The sequence below is a fragment of the Lycium ferocissimum genome, chromosome 7, assembly GCF_029784015.1.
Source record: "Lycium ferocissimum isolate CSIRO_LF1 chromosome 7, AGI_CSIRO_Lferr_CH_V1, whole genome shotgun sequence".
Taxonomy (NCBI): domain Eukaryota; kingdom Viridiplantae; phylum Streptophyta; class Magnoliopsida; order Solanales; family Solanaceae; genus Lycium; species Lycium ferocissimum.
This window is the reverse complement of record NC_081348.1, coordinates 40218347-40242465: the sequence shown is the minus strand read 5'-3', so window position 1 is coordinate 40242465 and position 24119 is coordinate 40218347. Positions and strand designations below refer to the sequence as shown.

General features: G+C 35.3%; 2 protein-coding genes across 3 annotated transcripts; one reads left to right on the top strand and one right to left on the bottom strand.

Annotated features, from left to right (window-relative positions):
• Positions 1-312: 312 nt before the first annotated feature.
• Positions 313-11755, bottom strand: LOC132065014 (phenylalanine--tRNA ligase alpha subunit, cytoplasmic). The gene is made up of 18 exons (XM_059458227.1): positions 11540-11755; positions 8590-8712; positions 8188-8280; positions 7164-7220; positions 6941-6996; positions 6722-6814; positions 5460-5550; positions 5297-5334; positions 5108-5146; positions 4309-4385; positions 4151-4235; positions 3956-4052; positions 3773-3869; positions 2207-2278; positions 1950-2016; positions 1749-1874; positions 774-828; positions 313-693 (listed from the first exon to the last, which is right to left on the bottom strand). The coding sequence occupies exons 1-18, from the start codon at positions 11684-11686 to the stop codon at positions 643-645; spliced, it is 1464 nt and encodes a 487-aa protein (XP_059314210.1). The 5' UTR covers positions 11687-11755; the 3' UTR covers positions 313-642.
• A 2176-nt stretch (positions 11756-13931) lies between these two features.
• On the top strand, positions 13932-20516 carry LOC132065012 (NADH dehydrogenase [ubiquinone] iron-sulfur protein 8, mitochondrial-like). Of its 2 annotated transcripts, none has more exons than XM_059458225.1 (8): positions 13932-14053; positions 15360-15459; positions 16927-16980; positions 17084-17175; positions 17311-17424; positions 19748-19815; positions 19893-20004; positions 20082-20516. In XM_059458225.1, exons 1-8 carry the CDS (start codon positions 14000-14002, stop codon positions 20175-20177), a joined length of 690 nt encoding a protein of 229 aa, XP_059314208.1. In that variant the 5' UTR covers positions 13932-13999; the 3' UTR covers positions 20178-20516. The 2 variants fall into 2 exon arrangements, with proteins under 2 accessions (XP_059314208.1, XP_059314209.1); XM_059458226.1 differs by having other exon boundaries at positions 19893-20017.
• Positions 20517-24119: the final 3603 nt, after the last annotated feature.

Genomic DNA, 24119 nt, shown 5'->3' with positions numbered 1-24119 from the left:
TCTTTAAATAACTACTTTGGTAAAATAACCCTTTAATTAGTAATTTTATAAGAGGAGTGTCCAGTTATTTAGAGGACAAGTAAACAGCAATGGAGGGAGTAACAGGCGGTACGAGTGTACCATTATCCAAAAGTATTGCATCAAAGCAAGCAAACTTTTCATTTTATCTGTTGGTATTATTTGTATGAGGGATCAATTGGTTTGGTAATCCTGAACTGTTTTTAATTTTATGTCTTAAACATCATTATTTTTACACATAAAAGGTCTGAAAATAATGCACGCGCTCTTTACAGGGTCATTCGCCTATTCAAATTGTGAAGGCTGCAAGGAGGAAACTCCATATATTAAGCTGTCATTAGATACCCAAAAGTATTGTGAACGGACTAAATGAGCCCAAATCCCAAATAGCATCAAAATTGAATACAGCTCCCATACATTTGAAATTTAAACTTCACATTTGTGTCGACAATCTCGGGTGTAAGAAGATAAATCAAACACTATCTATGACAAATACCAGCGACAATTCTCCTACTGGGTAAAGAAATGATCACAACAGATGGGCCAGCAAAAAACTCTTTTCTCAACCATCAGGAGTGTCTGACAAGTGATACAGTGAATTCGCAAGTCAAGAGCGTTGTGTTCCTAAAGTCCAAGCCGGCATATCGGATTGCTTTTGATGAGACCTAGATCCACCTGCAAGAAAGAATAAAATGATCAAACATTGGCATCGCTGAGAAATCGTACCACAATTAATTGATAGAGTCCAATTATACCTTGGAACCAAAAAGATCTCTGATGTTGTCAATCCCGTTGAGAATCATGGTAGGCCTGGCACACGAAGACAAGCAAAATAAACTTCAACGAAACATGTGAACATAGTTTTATTACATGGAATACCCAAATATAAACAGAGTAGCATAACCAAAAGTAGATATTACACCCCACCCGCCGGGTAATTCGAATTATAGATACGTCCTTGTCAACATATCAACCCATGTGCAAGCAGAAAACTTCCATCTAAGCCAAAAAAGCTACCCTCTGGTCCCTCCCTCGTGATTAAAAAACCACAACCAGCTACTCAGGCCACCATAAACTACCAACCCGTAGTTCCTACTCTCTCTCCCTCCTCCCCCACCCCTATCCTCTTTCTATCTTGGTGACATTACAAAGACCTGCAAATAACTGCAGCACTACACCGAAGCCAGATGACTTACAATCTCTGTCAAATAGCAAGAATCGTGCGAAGAATTGCAATAATCAGTTCAGAAACTATTGCAAGCATTACATGAGAGAGCACCTTAGTCATTGAAGCTTTGAACTTTTCAGCAGTAAACAGTTTTGAGTAACCATTAAAACCAAACTTTTCCTCTTTGGGACCTACTTCCATTATGCCACAAATATTTTCAACGTGCTACTTAAACATGTAAATGATCCAAGGTTTCACACGTATAAAATTGATATTTGCTTCAAATTATCACATGTTTGCACAAGTAAAGATGATTCACAGGTACACATTAAACTTTCCACTCTCTCCTGCTACAGTCAATGCTTTCACATAATATGGCTAAAGAAAACAATGCACGCGTGTGTCGCTTTACTGTGGTTATTGTTTCTCTTTACAGGTTAAGAACTAGTAAGTTCAAACATGAAGACAACTCTCAGTGTTATCAATACAACCTAGTAATAAGCACAGGAAATTAATTTTGACTAAATAAGTAAGAACATGTTGCTGCTAACAGTTCGTATACCTCTCAAGGGAAAGGCCCCAGGCAATAACCCGAACATCTTCTGGCAGACCCATAGGAAGCAGCATTTCAGGCCTAAACATACCAGAATTTCCAATTTCCACCCATTTCTCAAAGCCTTCATGGTAGCTGACAAAACAAAAGGATATGATTTTAGTGCTGAGTGGAACAAGTGTTCGTTCGCGTCAAATATACTACTACAACCTGAAAATTTCCATGCTGGGCTCAGTATAAGGATTATAAGCAGGTTTGAACCGAAGCTTGGACATTCCTGTAATTAGGGAAAAAAAAAAAAAGTTAACCACTAATTAGCAGTCTCAAAATTAAAAGATCATGTAAATTGAGTTGGACATGCTATCACCGCAAGCTGTGTCTTTTCTATGAAACCAAGACTTGAACAGATATAGCTGTACCAAAAACTGAACATAAGAAAGAATACAGCAATAGTGTTGGTTGGTCACCTAGACGAGAAAAGAAATCCTGAAGAACACCAATCAGATCACCAAGAGTAAGTCCACGATCACATATTAAGCCTGGAATAAGAAACAGTGACAATAAGTTCATGTAATTATCAACAAGGATAAAATGCAGATAAAGAACAAGATATACTTAAACAACTACCGAACACATCAGAGTTTAACACATTATTACGTTTGAATATGAGAAGAGAGCTTGAGATGACCTATCACTGCACAGAATTTACACAGATGCAGAAATATGTTTCAGAAGTATGCAGACTAAATACCACTCAGGTTTCTGCTAATGCCAGCATCAAATTCAACTTGGTAAGAGAGTTTCAGGTTGATAGCATGCCAAGAAAGGTTAGCATACTACCAGAAAAGGGGAAAGGAGTGAGGGATGGATGCCAAATAAAATGGCCTTCTGCTTTTCACAAGACCACTATTACAAAATTATAGAGGTTTTCCACACTGTAGCAGCAGTCACTCAGAAAGCCATATCTGATATAACACCCAAACACGAAATCTAAAACATAAAAAAAGATGAAACGAATTGCTATTTACGAAAAGATCTTTTAGCTGGTAAAATAGTTCCAGTAGCTGCCTAACCGTAGGCGGAAGCTACACCCAACCCCCAAAGAAATTCTCTTCTTGGGAGCAGAAGATGTCAAAAAAAAAGTAAGTTCACAACTATGAAAAAAATGTAGAGCCCTAAGTTTTATTCTGTCCATGTAGTACCTATCACCTATGAGCTATGAAGCAAATAAAATCTAAAGCCAAATTTTGGCGTTGCACTCATCTACAGTACAAAGTAAATAGTATCGACAAGTCTTTCAATTATTGGACACTCTGTAACATTTGGTTTACGACATAAAACTCTGGATTGCTAATTTAAGCTTTGCATAACTAACACAACATTTGGTTTTCAGTATAAAACTAGAGATAACTAATACAGTGTTTAGTCTGTATTAAAATATGCTTTGCTAAACAACTTATCCGAAAATCTATGTATTATTTTATGCATGAAACAAAGGGAATAAGCATACATGTATAGCAATACACGTATAAGTATATCTAAAGAGAAAAGCCCTTAAAGTAGACAATCTCTACACAACAATCCATGTAATTGTTATACACCACATAACAATTCCTACATTATTATTCATATAACGTTCCTTGTATTATAATCCTTGTATAATTAGTCTGTGAACCAAACTGATCCTTAATTGTGACATGTCAAGAGGTATAGCTCTCTGATAATGTGCAGTCATGGTAAGCAATAGAAACAATAGTCCCTACTTTCTCAAAAAACAAACAAAACAAAACAAAAAAAAAAAAAACAAGCAAATGTTCCTAAAGTATCTAAAGCAAGGCTCATTATAATTCTCTATGAGGAATTCAACCAGTAGCTGGGACTTGGGACAATGAATCAGCTTTGCAGGCACTTCAAGGACCAGTGTCTTATCTCAGCTAAAAGTTTGGCACCATAGAAGAACAAGAGAAGAAAAGAATATATCAAGGAACCAAAAAAATATGAATGACACGAAAATTCTATAACTATATGATAACCTTCTATCTGATGAAATTCAGCAAGATGTGTCCGATCAACTGCTTCATTTCTGAAAACACGATCAATAGAATAGTATTTCTTGGGGGCAAATGGCTTCTGAAATAAGATGTAGCACAGGTTTAAAATTCAAGAAGTCAAATATATATGAAATTATAATTCTGGATTTGGTGAGCGATTTAGACCTGAGCTAATGCATACAACATTCTTGACGAAACAGCAGTAGTGTGTGTCCGCAAAAGATTCTTGTTCGCTTCCTCTCTTTTCCAATCATATCCATATCTAAGCAAGAAGCACCATTAAATTCGCTATATAGGAATGTCAAAACCTTGACAAGTGCTAGTGACATTGAATTAAGAATCGGCAGTATTATATCATACCCCCTAGATTGGTAACCACCAGATTCATGAATTTCTTTTACCCGCTCAACATAATCTTCTGGCAGCAACCTTGTAGTGGAAGGCACTACAAAAATTAAACATACAAATTCATTAGAAGAAACATAGATGAGGCAGATAAAATGTAAAGTCAAACTAACCTTTCAAAAAGAATGTATCGTGGGAATCACGGGCAGGGTGTTGTTGGGGCTGGAAAAGTGCATCGAAGTTCCAAAAACTGCAAAATATGACCAGCAACATTGACGTATACTTCTTTGACAGGGATTAAGACAAAAACTAATCCTCGCAATTTTAACTAAGAGAAGAACATGACAATGAACAAATCACCACTAGCTATACACCAGAAAAGACTCGTTTATGGTCCACCAGCAAGTCAATTTTATGGTTTACCATCAATTTGAGCTAGAACGCTCTTTTTTGAAAAGAAATTTGAGCTTGAAAGCTCATAAATGTTCAATAGCTATAGTTTACCATCTATCTTCAATAAATTTGAATGTTTAGCACCAGAAGCTCATGAATGTTCAACATGAAAAAATAATATTTAGCAAATTGCTTTACGGCAGAGGTATTACACTGGGTATGTTGTTGTTTGCTTTACAGAAGAGGTACTTTGAGACTGTCATGTAATGGAGAGTAGGAACTTTAGCAAGTAAAATGACAATACCAAAACATGCATCTCAAATGGAGGATGGAGTAGGATTTGATTCAAAATATTTACAGACCAACCTCTTAACTAGGAGCCACGCAAAGAAAATGTCGGTCCGCTCCAATTATTTGGATAAACGTAAAAAGACAAGGAGATGCGCCATTTTCCTAGCTAAGTTATTTCATATAACCTAACAACTTTTTTCTTTGGGAATCCTGGCTGTACCATCAATTATGAAGGACTCACTTGTATTTATGACCACGGAAAGACTAACAAAATAAATAATAGTTTACCTGCTTTCGACATAATTATTTGTTGGCATCTCCTCAAACCTGCACAATTCAAATGAAAATTCGCTCTTACAGTCCACTACAGAGAATTTCCAAATATATAACTGAATATATACATAAGAGACTGCACGCATAGGCATGCATTTACACAGAATGCATATATAGACACGGGAAATGGTCATTTAGTCATACCCCATATAGAGAAAAATCATTTGTATCTGCCGCCTAACCTGCAATAAGATGGTAAGATTTTATCAACACGTGAGGGAAGGCAATTTGGCCTCAGTTAGTCAACAAAATAAAATAATATAAGGCGACAAGAACCACAATAATGAAAAATGGAATAAAAACATGCCTTGAGCAATGGATGAAGATGGCCACCTTCAACTGGTTGACCTTTAGCACTGAAGTTGTACTCTTTAAATTCCATTTCCTTCCAGTCACCCCTTCAAAGGAACAAGCAACATATATTGATCAGAAAAATAAACTAAATACTTCGTCCATCGTGGAATTAGTGTAGTCCACTAACATATCAATTTGTATGTCGAAATAAATATTAAATACTACCGAAACCATCTGGAGAGAACTACAAATTGAAACTTTTCCCATTTACCCAGCCCATGAATTTGTTTTGTACATTTTAGCATAGTGCTGACCACTTTTCGACTTGTAATTGGAAATAGACCACATTTGAAACTAATAGAAGCCGCTTTTTCTTTATGCGGAAGTAAAATCCGGACAAAAATACTTCAGCTGAAACACGAAAAACTCCAACACTGTCTCTTGGAGTTCGAAACTCCTACATGTGAAACTCCAGGAGAGTCGAAACTCCTTGTATGTGAAACTCAAGCATAAGCGCTGGAGTTCGAAGCTGAAGAATAAGCTAAAAATGGACACTTTCCTCGAGTTTCACACGTAGGGAGTTTTCAAACTAAAGGACATCAAATTCCATGATTTTTTCCTGGAGTTTGAGTAAATCATGCAGCATTTACCAACTCTTCAACTTATAGTTCAAACTCGAGGACATAGTGTTGGAGTTCGAATTTTGATTCTATATAGCTTGGCAGTTGATTGTATTACGTTCATTATGCGACATGATGAAGGAAATTTTAGGGGGGAAAAGAGAACCAAGAAAAAAATGCTTCGAACAACCAATCATTCCATCCAAAATATCAGTTAATAGTTTGAGCAACATGCCAAGAAAAAAGAAAACCGCAACCGTGTCCTGATTTCTATCATTCACTACTAGCTAGTAAGAAATGTGGTACTTGCATCACCTCTTATGTTCAGAGTTTAACTTAAACGGCAATTAGGACTGGCAGCAAACTTATTAAACTTCTGGAAACAATTTCAGAACTCCAGCAGAGAAGCAAGAGACAACTTATTAACTTTAAGCAAAAAATCGTAAAACTCCACCACAGTGTGCTACAGTTTCACTTTCAAAAGTTTGAACTCCAGCACAGTTACAGTGTACTAGATTTTCACTCTTAAAAGTTCAAACTGTGTCGGAGTTTCACATGTAGGGTTTCAAACTCCATCAGTTAATTTGTAAACTTTTCTAAAAATTAAATCCAAATATTATTTATTCTTTTCAGAGAAAATGAGTCAGAAAGTTACCTCTGTAAATTTTCCCGCGTGAGATCAGTAGCTGCTCTTTTCCTTTTCGGGGCATAGTTAGGACCTTTTTTTACTGAGAAACCTTTCCAAACCCTAGAAAGAGCACCAATAAGAAATATATTTAAGAACCAGCATTTGACCACATATTAGGGTAATTGTGAGATTACATCTGGTAAACGTCAAGTGCTGGAGAAAGGATATTGAAGAATAGATAATTACTGCTGAATTATTAGTTTTCTTCGCTTTAGAGCATCAATATCCTCCTGATTGACAGCCTGCAATGCATTGCTTGTTAAAGACGAATTGATTAATATAACAGTCAACTAGCGACAAAACCATAACTGATTTCCTGTGTGGGAGGAGAGCTAATAGTAAAGATGAAAGGTGAGTAAAAAGTGAAGTGTTGGGGAATAAGATGATCACTGACGACAAATTTATATACCTCGCCATTTTGTATCCTCAATAGCAAATCTTTAACTTTATCATCAGCATGTTGGGCCTACATGAAGCCAACAAATAGACTAAGCAGTGGATCCCTGTAAAAGGTATTAAAAGAAGCACATGTAGATATCACCTTCACTTGCTGCCTGTACATTAAAGTTCTCAGAGACCTTATTCAACAGATACGGATAAGGAAAGAAACACTAAAACAAAAGAAAGCCCCGCGCTATAAATTGAGCTAGATGGCAAACAATAAGGAGCAACAAAATATAGATGGAGAAACAGACAAATCCTGGAACCACCACAAGGGAAGTTGGGGGGCAGTTACAGTTTAATAATGCTGAATGTAGGCTAGAAATGACACTTATTTCTAACGAACTGGTACTAAGAGAGTAATAAAGGCTTCTTCAGAACTTCATAATCATTGTGAGGCTCAAGGGGATTCCTGATTATTTGACTAACCTAGCCCCACAAGCAAGAACCACTGGGGACCAAGAAATAGATAAACTGCTATTCATCATTTTGGCAACTAGTCCATTTATCTCGCCTCTTTCTTTTAAAGAGACCTTACAGCGAAAGGGTCACTACTCATAGATTTCCAAACATTTTGCTCTCAAAAGAAATGGAGCCATTTGGGTTCTAATCTTCCGGAAGATTGTATAGATATATTTTTGCACTTACAAGCTCAAGGAGAAGGGATAGGAGAAGAAAGTAAATTATGATGGTGTCAAAAACTAAGTAAACGTGAGCTTGAAAATAAAATTGAAGTTGCAAGAGAGCAATACTACTGCTACCTGTCAAAATGAACTGTATGGATGAGTTTGGTGATTGAGAGGCAGAGATAGGCGACTCTGAATGAGAGACAAGCAAGCTTAAGAAGAGAACATTCTTTTGGTACCGAAGTTAATAAAATTTTGTTTGAGGCAAGGGTTGGAGAGAAGGTACTGAGGAGGATGAGCAAAAGTGCGCTTCTGATAAAATAAAATAAGAGCAAAATTACACTCTTATTTATTTGCCTACTGTACCTTCCTTGAAACATGTGTCTTCGCCATCTCCACCCACTTGTTCTTTATAGCTTGCTGGCAACCAATTTTATAAACTGCAGGATCCAATTTTTTCTGCATCCAGATTAGCGTTAAGCCAAAAGAGAGTATCACTAAACAATGAAAACACATATATACCAAACATCTGTTACTTTTTAAAAAAAAATAAAAAAAATAAAAAAACTGCTAGTTTAGTGAAGTCCTTTTAAATTATTACTACTTTCCTTTTTCTTTTTGAATCTTTATTTTTCATCCATTATAATTCTGTTCTGCTTGATCTAAAAGCATTCTTAAATGGCGCATGAAAATCACTCAGTAAAATCACTTAATTCCTTCTTTGATGTAAAATAAACAAGCGAGTAAACACCAAGAATAAGCTGCAACCTGCAACTCCTCCCGCGCAATTCCCTCTGGTGGTACTGCTGAGAAAAGCTGAAATTCTGGAGAACCTACGGCAGCATAAGTTTTCCCCTCTTCAGTAAGCACCCATCTCTCTCTCCTAATATCCTGCACAATTCAATAAATTCAAATATTGTTTCACATCCGCGAAAGCTATTTCCTGATGCTTTGTAGAGATATTCTATATAAAAGACAGAAAGATGGTATTGCATGCAATACAAAGTAGCTGAACATTACAGTTTTTCCACTATATCTTCATGTCTTCGAAAAAATCCTGAGACATAATTCATATTTTCTACCTTATAGCCCCAATACCAAAAAAATTAATTATGTAACGCCTATGCTTTACAAAAGAAATATGATCTATCTTTCCCTCAAGACACATATTTTGTTCCTCTCCGGACAAGTAGTCCATATAATGCATAATGGAGTGTGATCTTCCAAATCCTTCAATCTTAACAGGTTCTCTGATGCTGTCAGAAAATCAGCAAGCTTCTCATCTCCTTTGGCATAACCCAGCCAACTCCAGAAAGGTTTAAAAACAGTTGACAGTTTTGTGATACTTGATTGAAATGGGGGAACGAATGACTGGTGTTTTCCATAGACTTCTCCAGAAATAGCATCTACTGCATAAAGAAAAACCTCATCTTTGAAGTTCATCATGAGTCAAACAAGCATCTCTAGCTGCAACCTAACCAAAACTGGCAACTCTAGAAGGTGTATAAGTCTTCCAAATCATAATTCAGCGCCATTTAAAAAGGAACCTTTTGCTTTGGAGCTTTATACTCATCACCCCATACCACCACCTGGTATATTGATCACCACATTAGGCCACCTAGCTAAGGGTGTATTTAGTTTTCCAATTTTCTCATGTTTGGTTGCTCAAAACGCTTCTTGAAAAGTATATTCTCTAGGAAATCAAGTTCCTTGAAAATGATGAAAATGACTTCCCTAATGGAAATAGGGAAAACAAGTTCCATAAGTGACATTCCAAGTTCATTCTCTCCTCCTCACCCACCCAACGCCCCCAACCCCACCCCTTGACCATCCCAGCCCCTTTCGCACCCGAACCCCACTCCCCCACCTCCATAGTGTTTTGTTATATTACATATAAATGCTCTTGGGATTAAAGAAAAAAAAATTGCTTACTTACCAAAAACTAGAAAATAAGTAAGAACCCACTTTTTTCCAAGAAAACATTTTCCTTCATACCAAACACACCCTAAATGCAACTTTCTCTGGTCAGAATTACATCTAAGCTTATTGAATTCTCCACATAATAGGGAATGGGAATGAGGGACATTAGGTAAGTAGTCACACTATCCAATACACTAACCTATAAATACTGCATCTTCCACGAAGCTAATCTACATTCTATTCAAAGTGAATGATAAACAATAAGACAAAATTCTACTGAACTTTCCCATTATCCAGGACAAGTTCGCTATCTAATAACTCTAAAACTCAAATTCCTGTTGTCAAATTTGAATATACCAAAGAAAATAGAGTACTACAATAAATCAGGACAAAATAAAAAGGAAATTCAACTATTGATGATACATTCTATGAGAAAATTTTCCTGAACTCCATTAAATAACTACTTATCAAAACAAAACAAAACAAAACAAAAAAAAACAAGGATAAGTTAGCTATCTAATAACTTCAAAACCGAATGCCTCTTCTTTTCTGTATTCAAATTTGTATATAACAAAGAAAATCGAGAAAGGAAATTCAAATAAATTCAAGCCTCACCTTTGAAGTTTATCATGAGTCAAACAAGCATCCCTAGCTGCAACCTAACCAAAACAGGCAACTCTAGGAGGTGCATAAGTCTTCCAAATCAAAATTCAGAGCCACCTAAAGGGCAAGCTTTTGCTTTGGAGCTTAATACTCTTCACCCCCATACCACCACCTTGTATATTGAGGTGTGTTTGGTTTGGAGGAAAACATCTTCTCAATTTTCTCATGTTTGGTAGGTCAAAATATTTCGGAAAACATGTCATCAAAAAAAAAAAAAAAAAATTGGAAAATATTTTCTCTAGGAAAGCAAGTTCCTTAAAAATGAGAAAAATAACTCCCCTAATGGAAGTAGGAAAACACGTTCCATAAGTGACATTCCAAGTTCTCTCTCCTCCCCACCCACCCAACACCGCCAACCCCCACCCATTGACCAACCCAGCCCCGCCGCACCCGAACCCCCACTCCCCACCCCATCCCACTTCCATAATGTTTTGCTAGATTACATATAAATGCTCTTGGGATAATATTTTATTGCTTACTTACTAAACACTAGAAAATAAGTAAGAACCAACCCACTTGTTTTCCAAGAGAACATTTCCCTTCATACCAAACACGCCCTAAATGCAACTTCATATGGTCAGAATTACATCTAAGCTTATTCAATCTCTTCTCCACATAATAAGGGATGGGAACAAGGGACATTAGGTAAGTAGCCACCCTATCCAACACACTATTCACCTAGGTGAGTCTAGGTATAAACAAAATACTGCATCTTCCACAGAGCTAATCTACATTCTATTCAAACTGTATGATAAACAATAAGATAAAATTTTCCTCAACTTTCCCATTATCCAGGACAAGTTCGCAATCTAATAACTCTAAAACTCAAATTCCTGTTGCCAAATTTGAATATACCAAAGAAAATAGAGTAATGCAATAAATCAGAACGAAATAAAAATGAAATTCAACTATTAATGATACATTCTATAAGAGAAATTTTTCCTGACCTCCATTAAATAACTATTTATCAAGAAAAAATCCAGGACATGTTAGCTATCTAATAACTTCAAAACAGAATGCCTCTTCTTTTCTGTATCAAATTTGTATATACCATCGAAAATTGAGAACGGAAATTTCAAAAAAAAAAAAAAAAGGTATTAAGCATACACACACATGTATCTGGAAGTAAATTCACCTGAGCATCAACAAGTCTAAATCCATGGAGACTGCGAATGACGTTGAGGATGTCGTCATGGCTAAGACTAAAATCTTGGGCAAACTTTTCAGAATTTTCAATTTCATCATTGTTTTGGAGATAACCAAGTATGGCGTCTTCCGCCATTTTCACTCTTTAGGGTTTTGGTAACGGCGACTGAAGGGGCGGCTTAATGAAACCTTTGCTTTCGCTTTCACTTCCGGGGGGCTTTAACGATATGACATATTTATTTGTTGGTTTTTTCTTGTCTTCATTATTTTATACACCCTAAATTTGGTTTGCTCTCAATTAAATTAAGGCCAAACCTATCGACAAAGACATGTGTTCGTCCACTTCTTTCACTTGGCTTAACTTAAAGTGACCTTGTTTCGTTTTAGATCTTGGGTGATTTCTATTTCACTTTCAGACACTTTTTGCACATTATCAAAGCAAAACCAACACCTACTCTCCTACGTGGATTAAGTGACTAATTAAATTGTGTCAGCTCATTTAAATTGTGCCAACTCAATTAAATTGTGCCAACTTATTTTCATTGTAAATTCACTAATTTATAAATTCGTGGAGTTTTGACCATTAAAAATTGGGACTTTTGGTAGGTTGGATGTGAAAATGAGGTGGCGCCCTTTGGTGTTGATTTTGCTTCCAGATAACGATGCAAAAGTATCTAAGTGGAATAGTAATGACCGCAATTTTGAAGTGTCTAAATGAAACAAGGGCACACAGGTCTTCAGTGAAAGAAGTGGATAATGCAGGTGTCTGTCGATGGGTTTGGCCTTAAATTAAGTATATGTTGAGCAAGTAATTACTTAACTAAAAACAAATTAAATTATGTAAATGCGGTAACCTTCGAAACATTCTCTAATAAATATGGAAAGAATAATTTCTTATAATAATTAATATGTTTTTATATAAATTAAGCGTATATGCATAAGATGTCTTTTCTAATAGGATATCTTGTTTTATTACATTTTTTGCCATCCTAGTCAAAAGGAAGAAATTAATTAATGTTTAGATAAGGGAAGAAATTAATTAATGTTTTTATCTCTGCTGTGATTTGAAACACATCAAAACCTATTTTTTCTTTTTTCTTTTTTCCGTCTCACTTTTTAATTTTTCTTTTTTCATATTTTGCCCTAAATTTTTTGTTATTATAAACAACCTGTTTCAACTTTGATCAAGCATACCACAAAATTGGATTCTGGATCAGGTCAAATCAGATAATTTTAATTGAGTTTTTATTCATTAGGTAGATTTAAAAAGAGTAAAAAGTATTTAATCATGACATTTGAATAGTAAAATAATTTTTTTGTACTTAAAAATATATATGGGATCCAATTTATTACATTATGTGATTATCCATTATGAGATATTATTATTTTTAGAGTAGATTGGTTTGCATGTTTCAAGTAAATTAATCAATTTGGGTGATTTTCATAGTTTTTTAAAATTTGGAGTATAAATCAATTTCACGTATTTTAGGAAATGTATAATCAAACAACCAAATATTTTTTTGCAAAAAATATAACCAAACACAACTCCATATTCAACTCCAACTTTAAAAATTCTAAATAAAGTGAAAACTATTCGATTTCTATGGTCAAACGCATTCTTATATTAGTTATAAAATTATATTAACATCAAATATGAAGTAAAAACATGAATTTAACATAACACACTAATAATTAAATGATCTAACAATTAACATTTCGTAGAATTTGTGAAGCTCTCAAAAGCAAATGAATCAAAAGTAAACATCTCAACTAATTGAAGATTGAATGCGTTCGACCATTTATCACCATGTCGAAAATTAGAATTCCTCTATATTTGAGGAACTAAAAGTGCAAATTTCCATAAATTAAAATTCACCAAATTTTGGGTTTTGCTGTCTAAGTAGAGAATTGATTTTCAAACTGTGTAAACCAGATCATGTTAACTTTAAAATCTTTATTATTTGGGATATAATTGATCACTTAACTTTTAATCATAATTCTTGAGTTAAAACTATGAAAAGAACATTTTTACTTTTTTATTTATTTTTAAAAACGCTATTAATCTTGACCATAAAAATTATTCACTTTATTTCGGAAATTTTTTGCACTTTTTTCGAAATCAGCATTTGGTCATAAAAATTTCGAATACAACTTGAAGTTATATTTCGGAATACCAAAAACTCAAAAAACTCATTTTTCAAAATATTTTCACTTTTTAACCACTATATTTCACCAAAAATTATGATCAAACACAATTTCAACTCCAAAATTCCCAAAAAAAGTGATTTTTTTTTTTGATATCTATGGACAAACGGGCCTTAACCAAAACGTACACATAACACGGTATTAAGATCTGAGACGGTATCACAACCGATCGGACTATAATAACTGCAAGCGAACATTTCAGTTGTTGGCAATCGCCTTTCTGGTTTTCTCTCTCGACATTCGAATGGCCGCTATATTAGCTCGCAAGTCTCTATCTGCTCTTCGCTGTCGCCAGCTTGTAAGTGGAGACTCTCTATCCCCTTTCTTTCCTCATTCGTTTCAGACTCAATTTCTCATAAGAAGAATGGTCTCACGTACCCTAACGTTACTAACATCAATTAAACCGTTTGGTCACTCAATTGCATCCGTATTAGCTTTCCTCCACATCAGGTTTACACTTAGGTTATGGAAACGACCTCATGTTTAAAAATTAGTGTATGCCCTTGATTATTTGATGCAAACGAGTGGTGGGCTTTAGGTGTTTGGGTTTAGGGAGGGGGGGACTCTCTGGTAGGAATATGGGGTGCCTTTAGGGCACAGTTTTTGGTTTTATAATTATGTGGTAGGATAAAGGTTTTTTTTTTTTTTTTTTTGCTTCATTGTACCTCCTCTTTTGTCCTGCTATTGCCGGATTCAAATCGCAAGTGGATAAATGTGGAATAATTTTTAGTAGGGTGTTGGCTTAAATACTTCCGGAGACTGAGGCGGTTGGATAGAAATAGGTAAGGAAAAGAAGGTAAAAATTGCTGTTATAGTGGCAACAAAGATGATTAGTGAAATATCGGGTGCCTGTAGGGCACAGTTTGTTGTTCTCGGATTATGTGGTAGGATAAAGACTTCTTTTTTGATAACCAGAAAAATGGACAAAAAAGAAGTCTTTATCCTACCTCATAAAGACTTCTTTTATATCTCAGTACTCCCTTTCTCATCCTGCCTTACCCAATTCAACCCGCTTGAAGATAAATTTGGAATAATCCTAGTACGGTGTTAGCTTAGATACAAATAGGTTAAATAAAAAGAAATATGTAGAAATTGCTGTTAATAGAGGCAACGAAGATGCTGAGTGATGGATTACCATTCAGGCTTTCCCTAGTCAACATTACGGCTGCCAGTACTTATACTCTTTTATACTATGTGTCTTTGGTTTTGACAAGCAACGGATATCTTGGTGGTAAGGACATCCACTTCCTATAATAAAGTTGAGGATTCAGAGTTATTAAAGGCAAAGTGGGAAAGGTCCACTGTTGGGATATCATGTGGGGTGGGGGAGGCGGTTTGGTGTGGGTTTAACATATTAAAAATGTTTCCTTCATTTTTAACTCTAAGATACTACACACAATACATTCTGTCTGTTGAGAAATTATATTCGGAGGTGCGAGGATCAGCAGTTACTTGACTACTTTGTAGGTTCTTGGTCAGTGTGGTTGCTTTCTATGCGTACATAAGAATGATTACATGCACACACTTGTATATGTGCATGTATTTGTGCATTTCCATATTTAATAGAATGGTTTGACACCTTTTTCTTTCTGTGGGAACTGTAGGTTTTGGCAGGACAAGCATGGCAAGGGACTAATACATCTAATGGAACTTTGCTTGGTACTCGATCATTTGCTACCAAGCATTCGTTTTCAACTGACAAAGGTTTGTGTTGTGCTCTCCAGTCCCCTCTCCCCAAATCCACCAACCCCTTACCGTGAGTGTCTTAGCATGTATGTGGATGACATGGCTGTAGAGAAAAGGTTGTAGCTCACTGGTAATGAGCCTTAGAGCTTTAGTGGGCTATAACTTTTATGCAGTGTGGTATGTAGTACCTTCCTTTCCTATTGGGTTGTTCACTTCTATGAGCACAATTATCTAGGGAGGAGTAGAAAATATGGGTTGTTTGGAATTTGTTGGGGACCTTGGTCATATCTGGAGTTTTGGGTTAAATAATTAGATTATAGGACCACTAGAACCTTTTGTGATATTTGAAATGATTATTACTTTCCATGGAAAATCTTGAGAGGAAAGTAAATCAAGCATTTTGGGATAAAGAGAATATGTTAACTTTACGCATGATAGCAATGTTTTGCGCATATCTATATTATTGAAGTCCGCAATCAAATTTCCATTGCGGCTAAGGAAATATTACAACCAAAGTAGCTCATAACATGGTACATAGTTAGTTATTCTGGATAGGACCATGCAAATTCTTGCAAGTAGAAACACCTGTCTGTTATGCCATCTAATTCTCTGTTGAAATTGAGAGAAAATCAATCCTAAATGGATTTAGAAGGTTGGGCTAATGCTTCAGATTACTTTTTCTCTATTGCACATTATCATTCTAGATTGGCAGTGCATCCTGTGGGCATTGATTTGTTTTTTAATAAACGCTGGGCTATGCGACAACCAGTTCTTGTGGGTTTCAATGGTATGTTAAATGTTTCGTAGTTTACCCATAATATGTGGAAGTATCGACGTAATTTCACAGTGTCATTCACAGTGTTATCAAAGGCGCGCTTTGAGCGCGCTTAAGCCCTGAAGCGAGGCTCAAAACATGTTGAGCGCTTCGCCTCGCTTTATGTGCGCTTCAGTGTCGTCATCAAGGCTCTAAGACATACTTTTCCTTGTCAATGAGCCTCTCTTGGAGAGGTGACACTAGATGATTGATATTTCACTTTTCGTAATATTTTTACAATTTCTTTGCCCATATATTTGTTATTCATGCTTATTATTATTAATCTTGGACTAAACATATATATATTTGTATTTTTGCAACATTGCACTTTTTTTCATTAAAGCCCATGCTTTATTTGCGCTTTGCGCTTAAAGCCCCAGCTAACCTTAGAGCTTTTTTGCGCTTTTCGCTTTTGATAACACTGGTCATTCGGTCTGAATACTACGTGAAGAACCTAATTAGATGACGGTAAATGATTCGGAGCAACAATTTACTCTGATTGCGAAGTAGTTAGTACTACTGAACTCAAAGTCACTAATAAAAAGTAGTTAGTATTACTCAACTTATAGTCATTGGTTTGTTATTTGTCGCCTGGGCTTTTTTTGTGCCTTATTTTGGGGTTTCTCAGTAGAACTTACTTCCATGATCCACTGCTTTTTCTGTCATCACAGATGATGAAGAAAGAGAGCAGCTAGCAAAGGAGCTATCAAAAGATTGGAATTCAGGCAAATCCTTTTAAAGATTTCTGACTCTGCATCTCGCTTAGATTCCCCTGGCGCTGCCTTCGTGCATTTCCTGTTTCTGATTTTTTTTTTTGACTAAATGCAGTCTTTGAGCGAAGCATAAATACACTGTTTTTGACTGAAATGGTTCGGGGTCTGATGCTGACGCTTAAGTACTTCTTTGAAAAGAAAGTGACTGTAAGTCTCTCAGACTTCTACTAGCTTTTTACCTTAAAAGTATTATGTTTGATTGCCGATTGAGTAGCATTCGGCATGCTAATCTCTCGGCCTTTACCTTTTTGAGTGGCAAATCAAATAACCATTAAATTGCAGATTAACTATCCATTTGAGAAGGGGCCTTTAAGCCCTCGTTTTCGTGGGGAACACGCCCTTCGACGTTATCCTACAGGAGAGGAAAGATGCATTGCATGTAAACTTTGTGAAGCTGTAAGTGCTTGCTATGATTAAACTGCACTATCTATTTACACACTATTGATTCGGGCCTGTGTCCATCGTTATTCTCTGTTGGTTTCCTTTATAAAATTCTCTGTTGGTTGCCTTCATAAAACTTAAGATCTGGGTTATTATGACGCTAGTATTGGTCTTCTACTGTTCCAGTTGAGGTGTATGACTACTTGCGTTCTGCGGTATTTACTAACTACTACTTCCATTCTTTCATTGTTGGACGCAGTTGAAGCGTCTTCTAAATAAAAAAGGAAGAATACTAGTGAAATATGTCCTTTTGATAATAATTGTAAGAACATAGAAACTGCTCGACTGAACTCCCTCTTTTCTTGATCAAGGGTCCTGATCTTGGGTAGTATGGTGATTAGGCTTGAGTTGACAATATATGCGTAATGGGGAAATATGTATAACAACATATTCTTTATGGAAGCATGATAACGTTTTCAACTGTATGAATCGTCTCACAAATTTCAATTGTGTCTCTTATATGCTCCTTCAAATTGGGGGTGGGATTTGCTTCTGTCAAGCATATGATCTTTTTAAAAATGAAGTGATAGACACCTTAACTAAATGTTGTTCCATTTAGACACCTATCGTCACACTGTGTCATTTAGACACTTTTTGCTGAGTTGGCAAATTGTGTGATCTTCACACAAATCAGGCGCGTGAAGGCTGAATTATACAATTTTTTGCTTTATGTCTTCTTCTTCCTTCTCTTTCCTTCCAAGACTTCCTCCACCATAACCACCACCTTGCCACCACAACGCCATCAATTTCCTTCACTAGTGAAACTATTTGCAGAACATAAATCCCAAAAGAACATAATTCAAAACACGAATTGTTGAGCTGATGTACGTATCAATCTCCACTCACACATTATATACACAAACAGAAAATTTGCTTTATCAGATAAAAACAGTATACAAAACGCAAAAACCCCAATTCATGAAAACAACAGCACAAAATCATGACCCATCAATTTTGGCCTTAACATTGTCGATGGTGTCACTGCTCTCAACTTCAAAAGTGATGGTCGCGTAACAGTGATAAACATGTGACCCCAGAAAACAAACTCCGATCAATCTCACCGGATTCCGATGAAATTTCGATTTTCTTTTGTGAGAACTCTCTGGAACATTCCTAATTCCTATGGTAACCAGTGACTAATATAAGATTTGTATATATTTTTTGAACATAAATTATTATAAATTATTATTTTGATGAATGTCAATTTTCTCACCCGCAAGTGTATTACACACACTTTATAAGTTTAGCTGATTGTTAAAAAGGTGTCAAATTGGTACCAATTTAATGTAGTCCGAGTGTTTAAATGGAACAACATTTAGTTAAGGTGTCTTCTGGACGACTATGGGTTGGCCTTTTAAAAATGAAGTGATAGTAAGACTCTCAACTCTTTGCATGCTCTAGTACTTTGTTGAATTGTGTGAAGAATCTAGTCGAAATTATGTCTTTAGCAGTAAAAGCTACTTCTTGAAGTGCAAGAGAAAGTTATCATGTGAATATCATGTGAAATTGTGGTAACCAGTGACTAATATAAGAATGAACATTTATATAATAATGATGAACATTTTCTTGAAATGGAGAATGAACATTTAAACTTCCTAGTTGGCCTTTAAGGGTAGGTATTTTAAAAAAAAAAAATTTGGTCATTTAACTCCAGTTTGAGTTTTTTTTTTTTTAAAAAAAATGAAAAGGCTGAAATGGAATTAGTGTTAAATTAATTAAATATATTATGCAAAATGTTAATTCAATATTATCTCTGAATTATATGATATTATGGTATGGAGTATAGTTAATGATGAAATGTGGATAAAGAGAGATTCTTTAGTGAGTTAGCACTTAGCACAATTGATATATCAAAAGAATTTGACAAGTAGTTATTACATCAAATTTAGGCTCACGAATTGTAATTTAGGGTGAAACAATATTAAAAAAGGATATGAAGTTCACCAAGAAACTGAATTGAACACCCTTCAAACAGCTGAATCAAACAGTTTCCATTTTGGTCTAGTGGTCAGTTGTCTATTTAGAAACCAAAATCAAGTGAACTGAAACTGCTAAAACTGCCGGGCCACCCCCAATTGGCACTGTTTTTGAGCAGTTCAATCTGAAAAGAAGCTTTTCCTAGGGAGGGATTATACATCTTTTTTTTAAAAAAAAAAGGGGTCAGTCATAGGGATTATATGCTGCTATAGTGCTATGTTTAATTTAATACTTCTGTGGATGACATTACTAGCATTCATGTTGAAGTATACTGATACAAATGAATTGAGCTTTTTAACAGATTTGCCCTGCTCAAGCTATCACAATCGAGGCCGAAGAGCGAGAAGATGGCAGTCGTCGAACAACTAGGTACACTTTTATCAGTTCACTGATGTCCCATTAGATGCTTAAGACACTCATGCTCATGTCTATATAAACTATTACAGGTATGATATCGATATGACAAAGTGCATCTACTGTGGATTCTGCCAAGAAGCCTGCCCTGTTGATGCCATTGTTGAGGGGCCCAACTTTGAGTTTGCAACTGAAACTCATGAGGTCTGTTATAATAGTATATTAGCAAAAAAATGAACTTCTACTGTTACATGCCTTGACTAATAAATTGTATGCATCAGGAACTCCTTTACGACAAGGAGAAGCTTCTTGAGAATGGAGATCGATGGGAAACTGAGATTGCGGAAAATCTGAGATCTGAAAGCCTCTATCGCTGAGCTCTTTCGTTGAATATAGAAGTTTGTTTATGAGCAATCCACAAAATAAAGGGACTTGCTGAATGTTTTCCCTTGTCTTTCAATTGTTGAGAGGACTCTATTTCGTATACATAGAAAATTGTGAAAGAAATAGAGCCGGATCTTGGAACATCCGTAGACGAATGATGCTGCTGTTTTAGATTCTGGTATGGCAAGATGACTTATTTGTAAAGTACTGTCGGTCATAGACTTAAGTGGCTATGTCATTGCAATTACTCCTGCCGTACTAATGGGTTAGGACTTGCCCAAGTTGGATTTGGATGATCCATTCCAGTGCTAAAAGATTGGAAGTTTTGTTCATTTGCTAGTGCTCTCTCTGCCCTTACAAACGCTATCTTGTGAGACCCTATCTTGTGATGATTGTTGCTGCAAAGCAGCACAAATTATATAATAAGAAATAAGTATGACAATTTTTGTCAGATGACTTAAAGCAATCAGTGCTTCAACGCAAAAGAACTTTAAATAGGTTAGGATCCAAATTATAAGACACTAGGTAGAGTCTATAATGTACTATAGCGCCATGTATGAGAATGTCTCCAATCAGTTTTTCTCCCTAGTTCTACTAGAAGTGCTTACAAGTTTAGGCTTTGAATATCGGGACTTGGAGCATTGGAAATCTTCCTTCATAACATAGCAGACTGGTGATCTCTTCCTTTTTATTCTTTCCAAAAAATGGTTAAACGAGTTGGCCCCAAAATGATGTGCTTCTACGTGCTGCAGGCCCAAGCCCTACTCATAGAACATAAAGTTAGAATAATAAATTCAAATGATGAGACAAAATTGTCAGTCTATCCTATGAATATGTAATATATTCTACATATGAAGCACACTTAATAAATAGCGTGGTGGCCGATGTCTACTGTCGAACAAAATACATAAGTTGAGACCGAGTAATCTTTTTTAATTTTAGACATTTACGTGAGGTAAAAGATAATGGAGCACGTGGTTCTAGCATGAAGAAGATGATGTGTCGGGCATGGTTCACGTGCTATTTCATTCCCCAAACCCAACTCATTTACCTCTGCAAATGCCCATTCCGATTATTTTGCAAAACTCGTGTCCATTTCCAGGAATCTTTACAGGATTATACCATTTATGTAAGTTGTAAATAATGTCAAATAGTTGTGCTTTCTATTCTATAGTTATTGGAATAGTTGTGCTTTCTACATTTATTACATGCTTTGTGTTTTGTTATAGCACTATATTCATTATACTTCTATAATTATGAGTTCAATTCTAATGTTTATTGGAAGTTTAGTAAATTTTCACATATATTTTTATTGTTTGTATTAAAAATTGAGTTCGAATGAATCTGGTAACAAAGGATACCATTCCCCCGTTCTAGCTATTTAAACAGTTCGGTACTTTCGTGTTCGTTTTCTTTCCCATATTTGGTTTACTAGTGCACGTGCCTAATAAGAAAGAAAAGAAAAGGAACAAAAAAGCTATTCATGCAAAGTGCATTTTCATGGAATATAATTGAAAACAAAATAACTTACGGAAAGCATTATCACATTCTATGCCACTAAGATGTGATAGATACTAACGGTCGTACTATAATTGAAAAAAAGAAGTGAAGTCTCTCTATCACCAAGGTGGATTGATGTATATTCAGGTGTTTAATTCTCCTTTTAACATTAATCAAAGAGATTTGTATAATATCATGTCATCTTTTCCTGTTATAACAAGTAATATGTCTTAATTTTAATATTATAAATCTCACATTTTCAGGAGACTTATCTATATAAATCCTTCTGTTAACATATAACATTCTTTATACAGACGATATATAAAGAATTATTTATACCAACAATATATATAATTTAAGCTCGTGATAGAGTCATGTTAAGATTCATTGCCGTTGAATAATCCCATTACCTCCACATAAGTTACCATTATTTTCACCTTGTAAGGCCATAAGTTTGGACTGAGGTAGTGAGTTGTAATAATTATTGTCAATGTAATGCAATAATTTTAATCTATTCTATTTCAAGCCAATCAGCCTAGCAAGATCCTTTGCCATATAACGAATTTAGCAGTGAAGCTTTTTTATATCTATCAGCTTATGATTTTTTTATTTTTTTTTACAAAATATAAACTTATGAGTCAAGTTTCATAAAAAAAAAAAATTCAAATCATTATTTGAACCTTTTTGGAGAATTTAAGATTTTAAATTTTATGTAAATTACATAAATAAATGCGAATTTGAAATTATAATTTCATATTGCATGGCCAAGCGCCTGCTAAATCCTTCTGGAAGTAGCGGATGACGTACGTTGCCGCTGTCTTTTCTGTCTTGCTGCTGCGGATACTGTTGCAGGATAAGATATTTTACAACGACAGACACGATTTGGCTCCACTCTCATCTTATTCCTAACCGTTCATTTCCAGTTTTGCTTATATAGAAAATGCATTTCCAAATTTTCACCCACTATTAAATTCTAAGTTGCCCAATTATGACATTCCTCTGTTATTTACGATTAGATTTCTCGACCGTTCATTTCTGTTTGACTATTCAGTTTCAAAAAGCACTTTTATATAAATTTAAACCGTTCATTTCTGGTTTATATTTGATTATTCAATTACAAATACATTTATGTTTTATATATTAGAGCAGTAATATGTATAGTATTTGATTAAAGTTTTAAAAATGCTTCTAGAGAAAGCTACATTTTTTAGCTTCTAGAAAATAGCCTTTGCTTGTTACTTAAAAACAACTAGAGCTCGTTCGGATTGGCTTATTTTAAGTGCTTTTAAGCCAAAACAATTTTTAAGTCATTTTATAGTATTTGGATAAAGTAAAAAAGTATTTTTTAATCACTTTTTTTTAAGCCAAAATAATTAAAATAAGCCAAAAGTCAAAAATTACAATTCCTAACTTATGACTTATGCTTAAAAGGGCCATTCGCAGAATTTTCCTTCTTTTGGGGTGGTCTTTAAATTTTGTCCCTCAAATTAACGCCTGCTTTTTTGCCCTTCGCCTTGTTCAAAACTCACGGGGGTTCGCGTTGAACCGTCGCTCCTAAAATTTAAAAAAATCACAAGGTAGAGCTTGAATTTCGCTCTGCTCCCTCTGACAGACTTTTAATTATGCTTAAATAAAAGTCTTCCGGAAGGAAGGGAACTATCTTCCCAGGCATATATTTTATTTTATTTTATTTTTCAAGGCAAACTTTTAGTTATGCTTTAAGGAAAAGATCCGCCTTATGAGGCATACTTTTAGTTGTGCCTTAACTAAAAGTGTGCCCCATAAGACATAATTAAAAATATGCCCATAAGGCAGAACTTTTTCTTAAGGCATAACTAAAAGTTTGTCTTATAAGGCAAAGTATACGCCTTAAGAAAAAGTTCTGTCTTATGGGGCATACTTTTGATTATACCTTAACTAAAAGTCTGGCCCATAAGCACAACTAAACTATGCCTTAAGGAAAGGTTCTGCCTTATGGGGCAGACTTTCAGTTATGCCGGATCTCGCATAACTTACGCCCCCGAAATTATTTTTTTATTTTATGCCTGAGCGGGGATTCGAACCCAGAACCTTAGGTATTCGCCCACCTTTTCATGCGAAGGGCAAAACTTAAAGACAACAAATATGAGGGGAAAAATTTAAAGACTACAAATATAAGGGGTAAAATTTAAAGACCACCCCTAAAGAAGGGCAATCCGCACAAAAAAATGCGCTTAAAAGTCATGGGCAATTTGTAGGATTGCCCTTCGCTGAGGGTGGTTTTTAATTTTTGTCCCTCAAAATGGTGGTCTTTAACTTTTGCCCTTCCGGAAGAATTTCACCCATGAAGGCAGAATTTGGGTCTTACAGGTAGTATTTGCACATGGACAGAATTTGCAAATTTCTGTCTTGCGAAATTTTGCCTTGCGATTTTTTTTTTTTATTGAGCTGGGTTC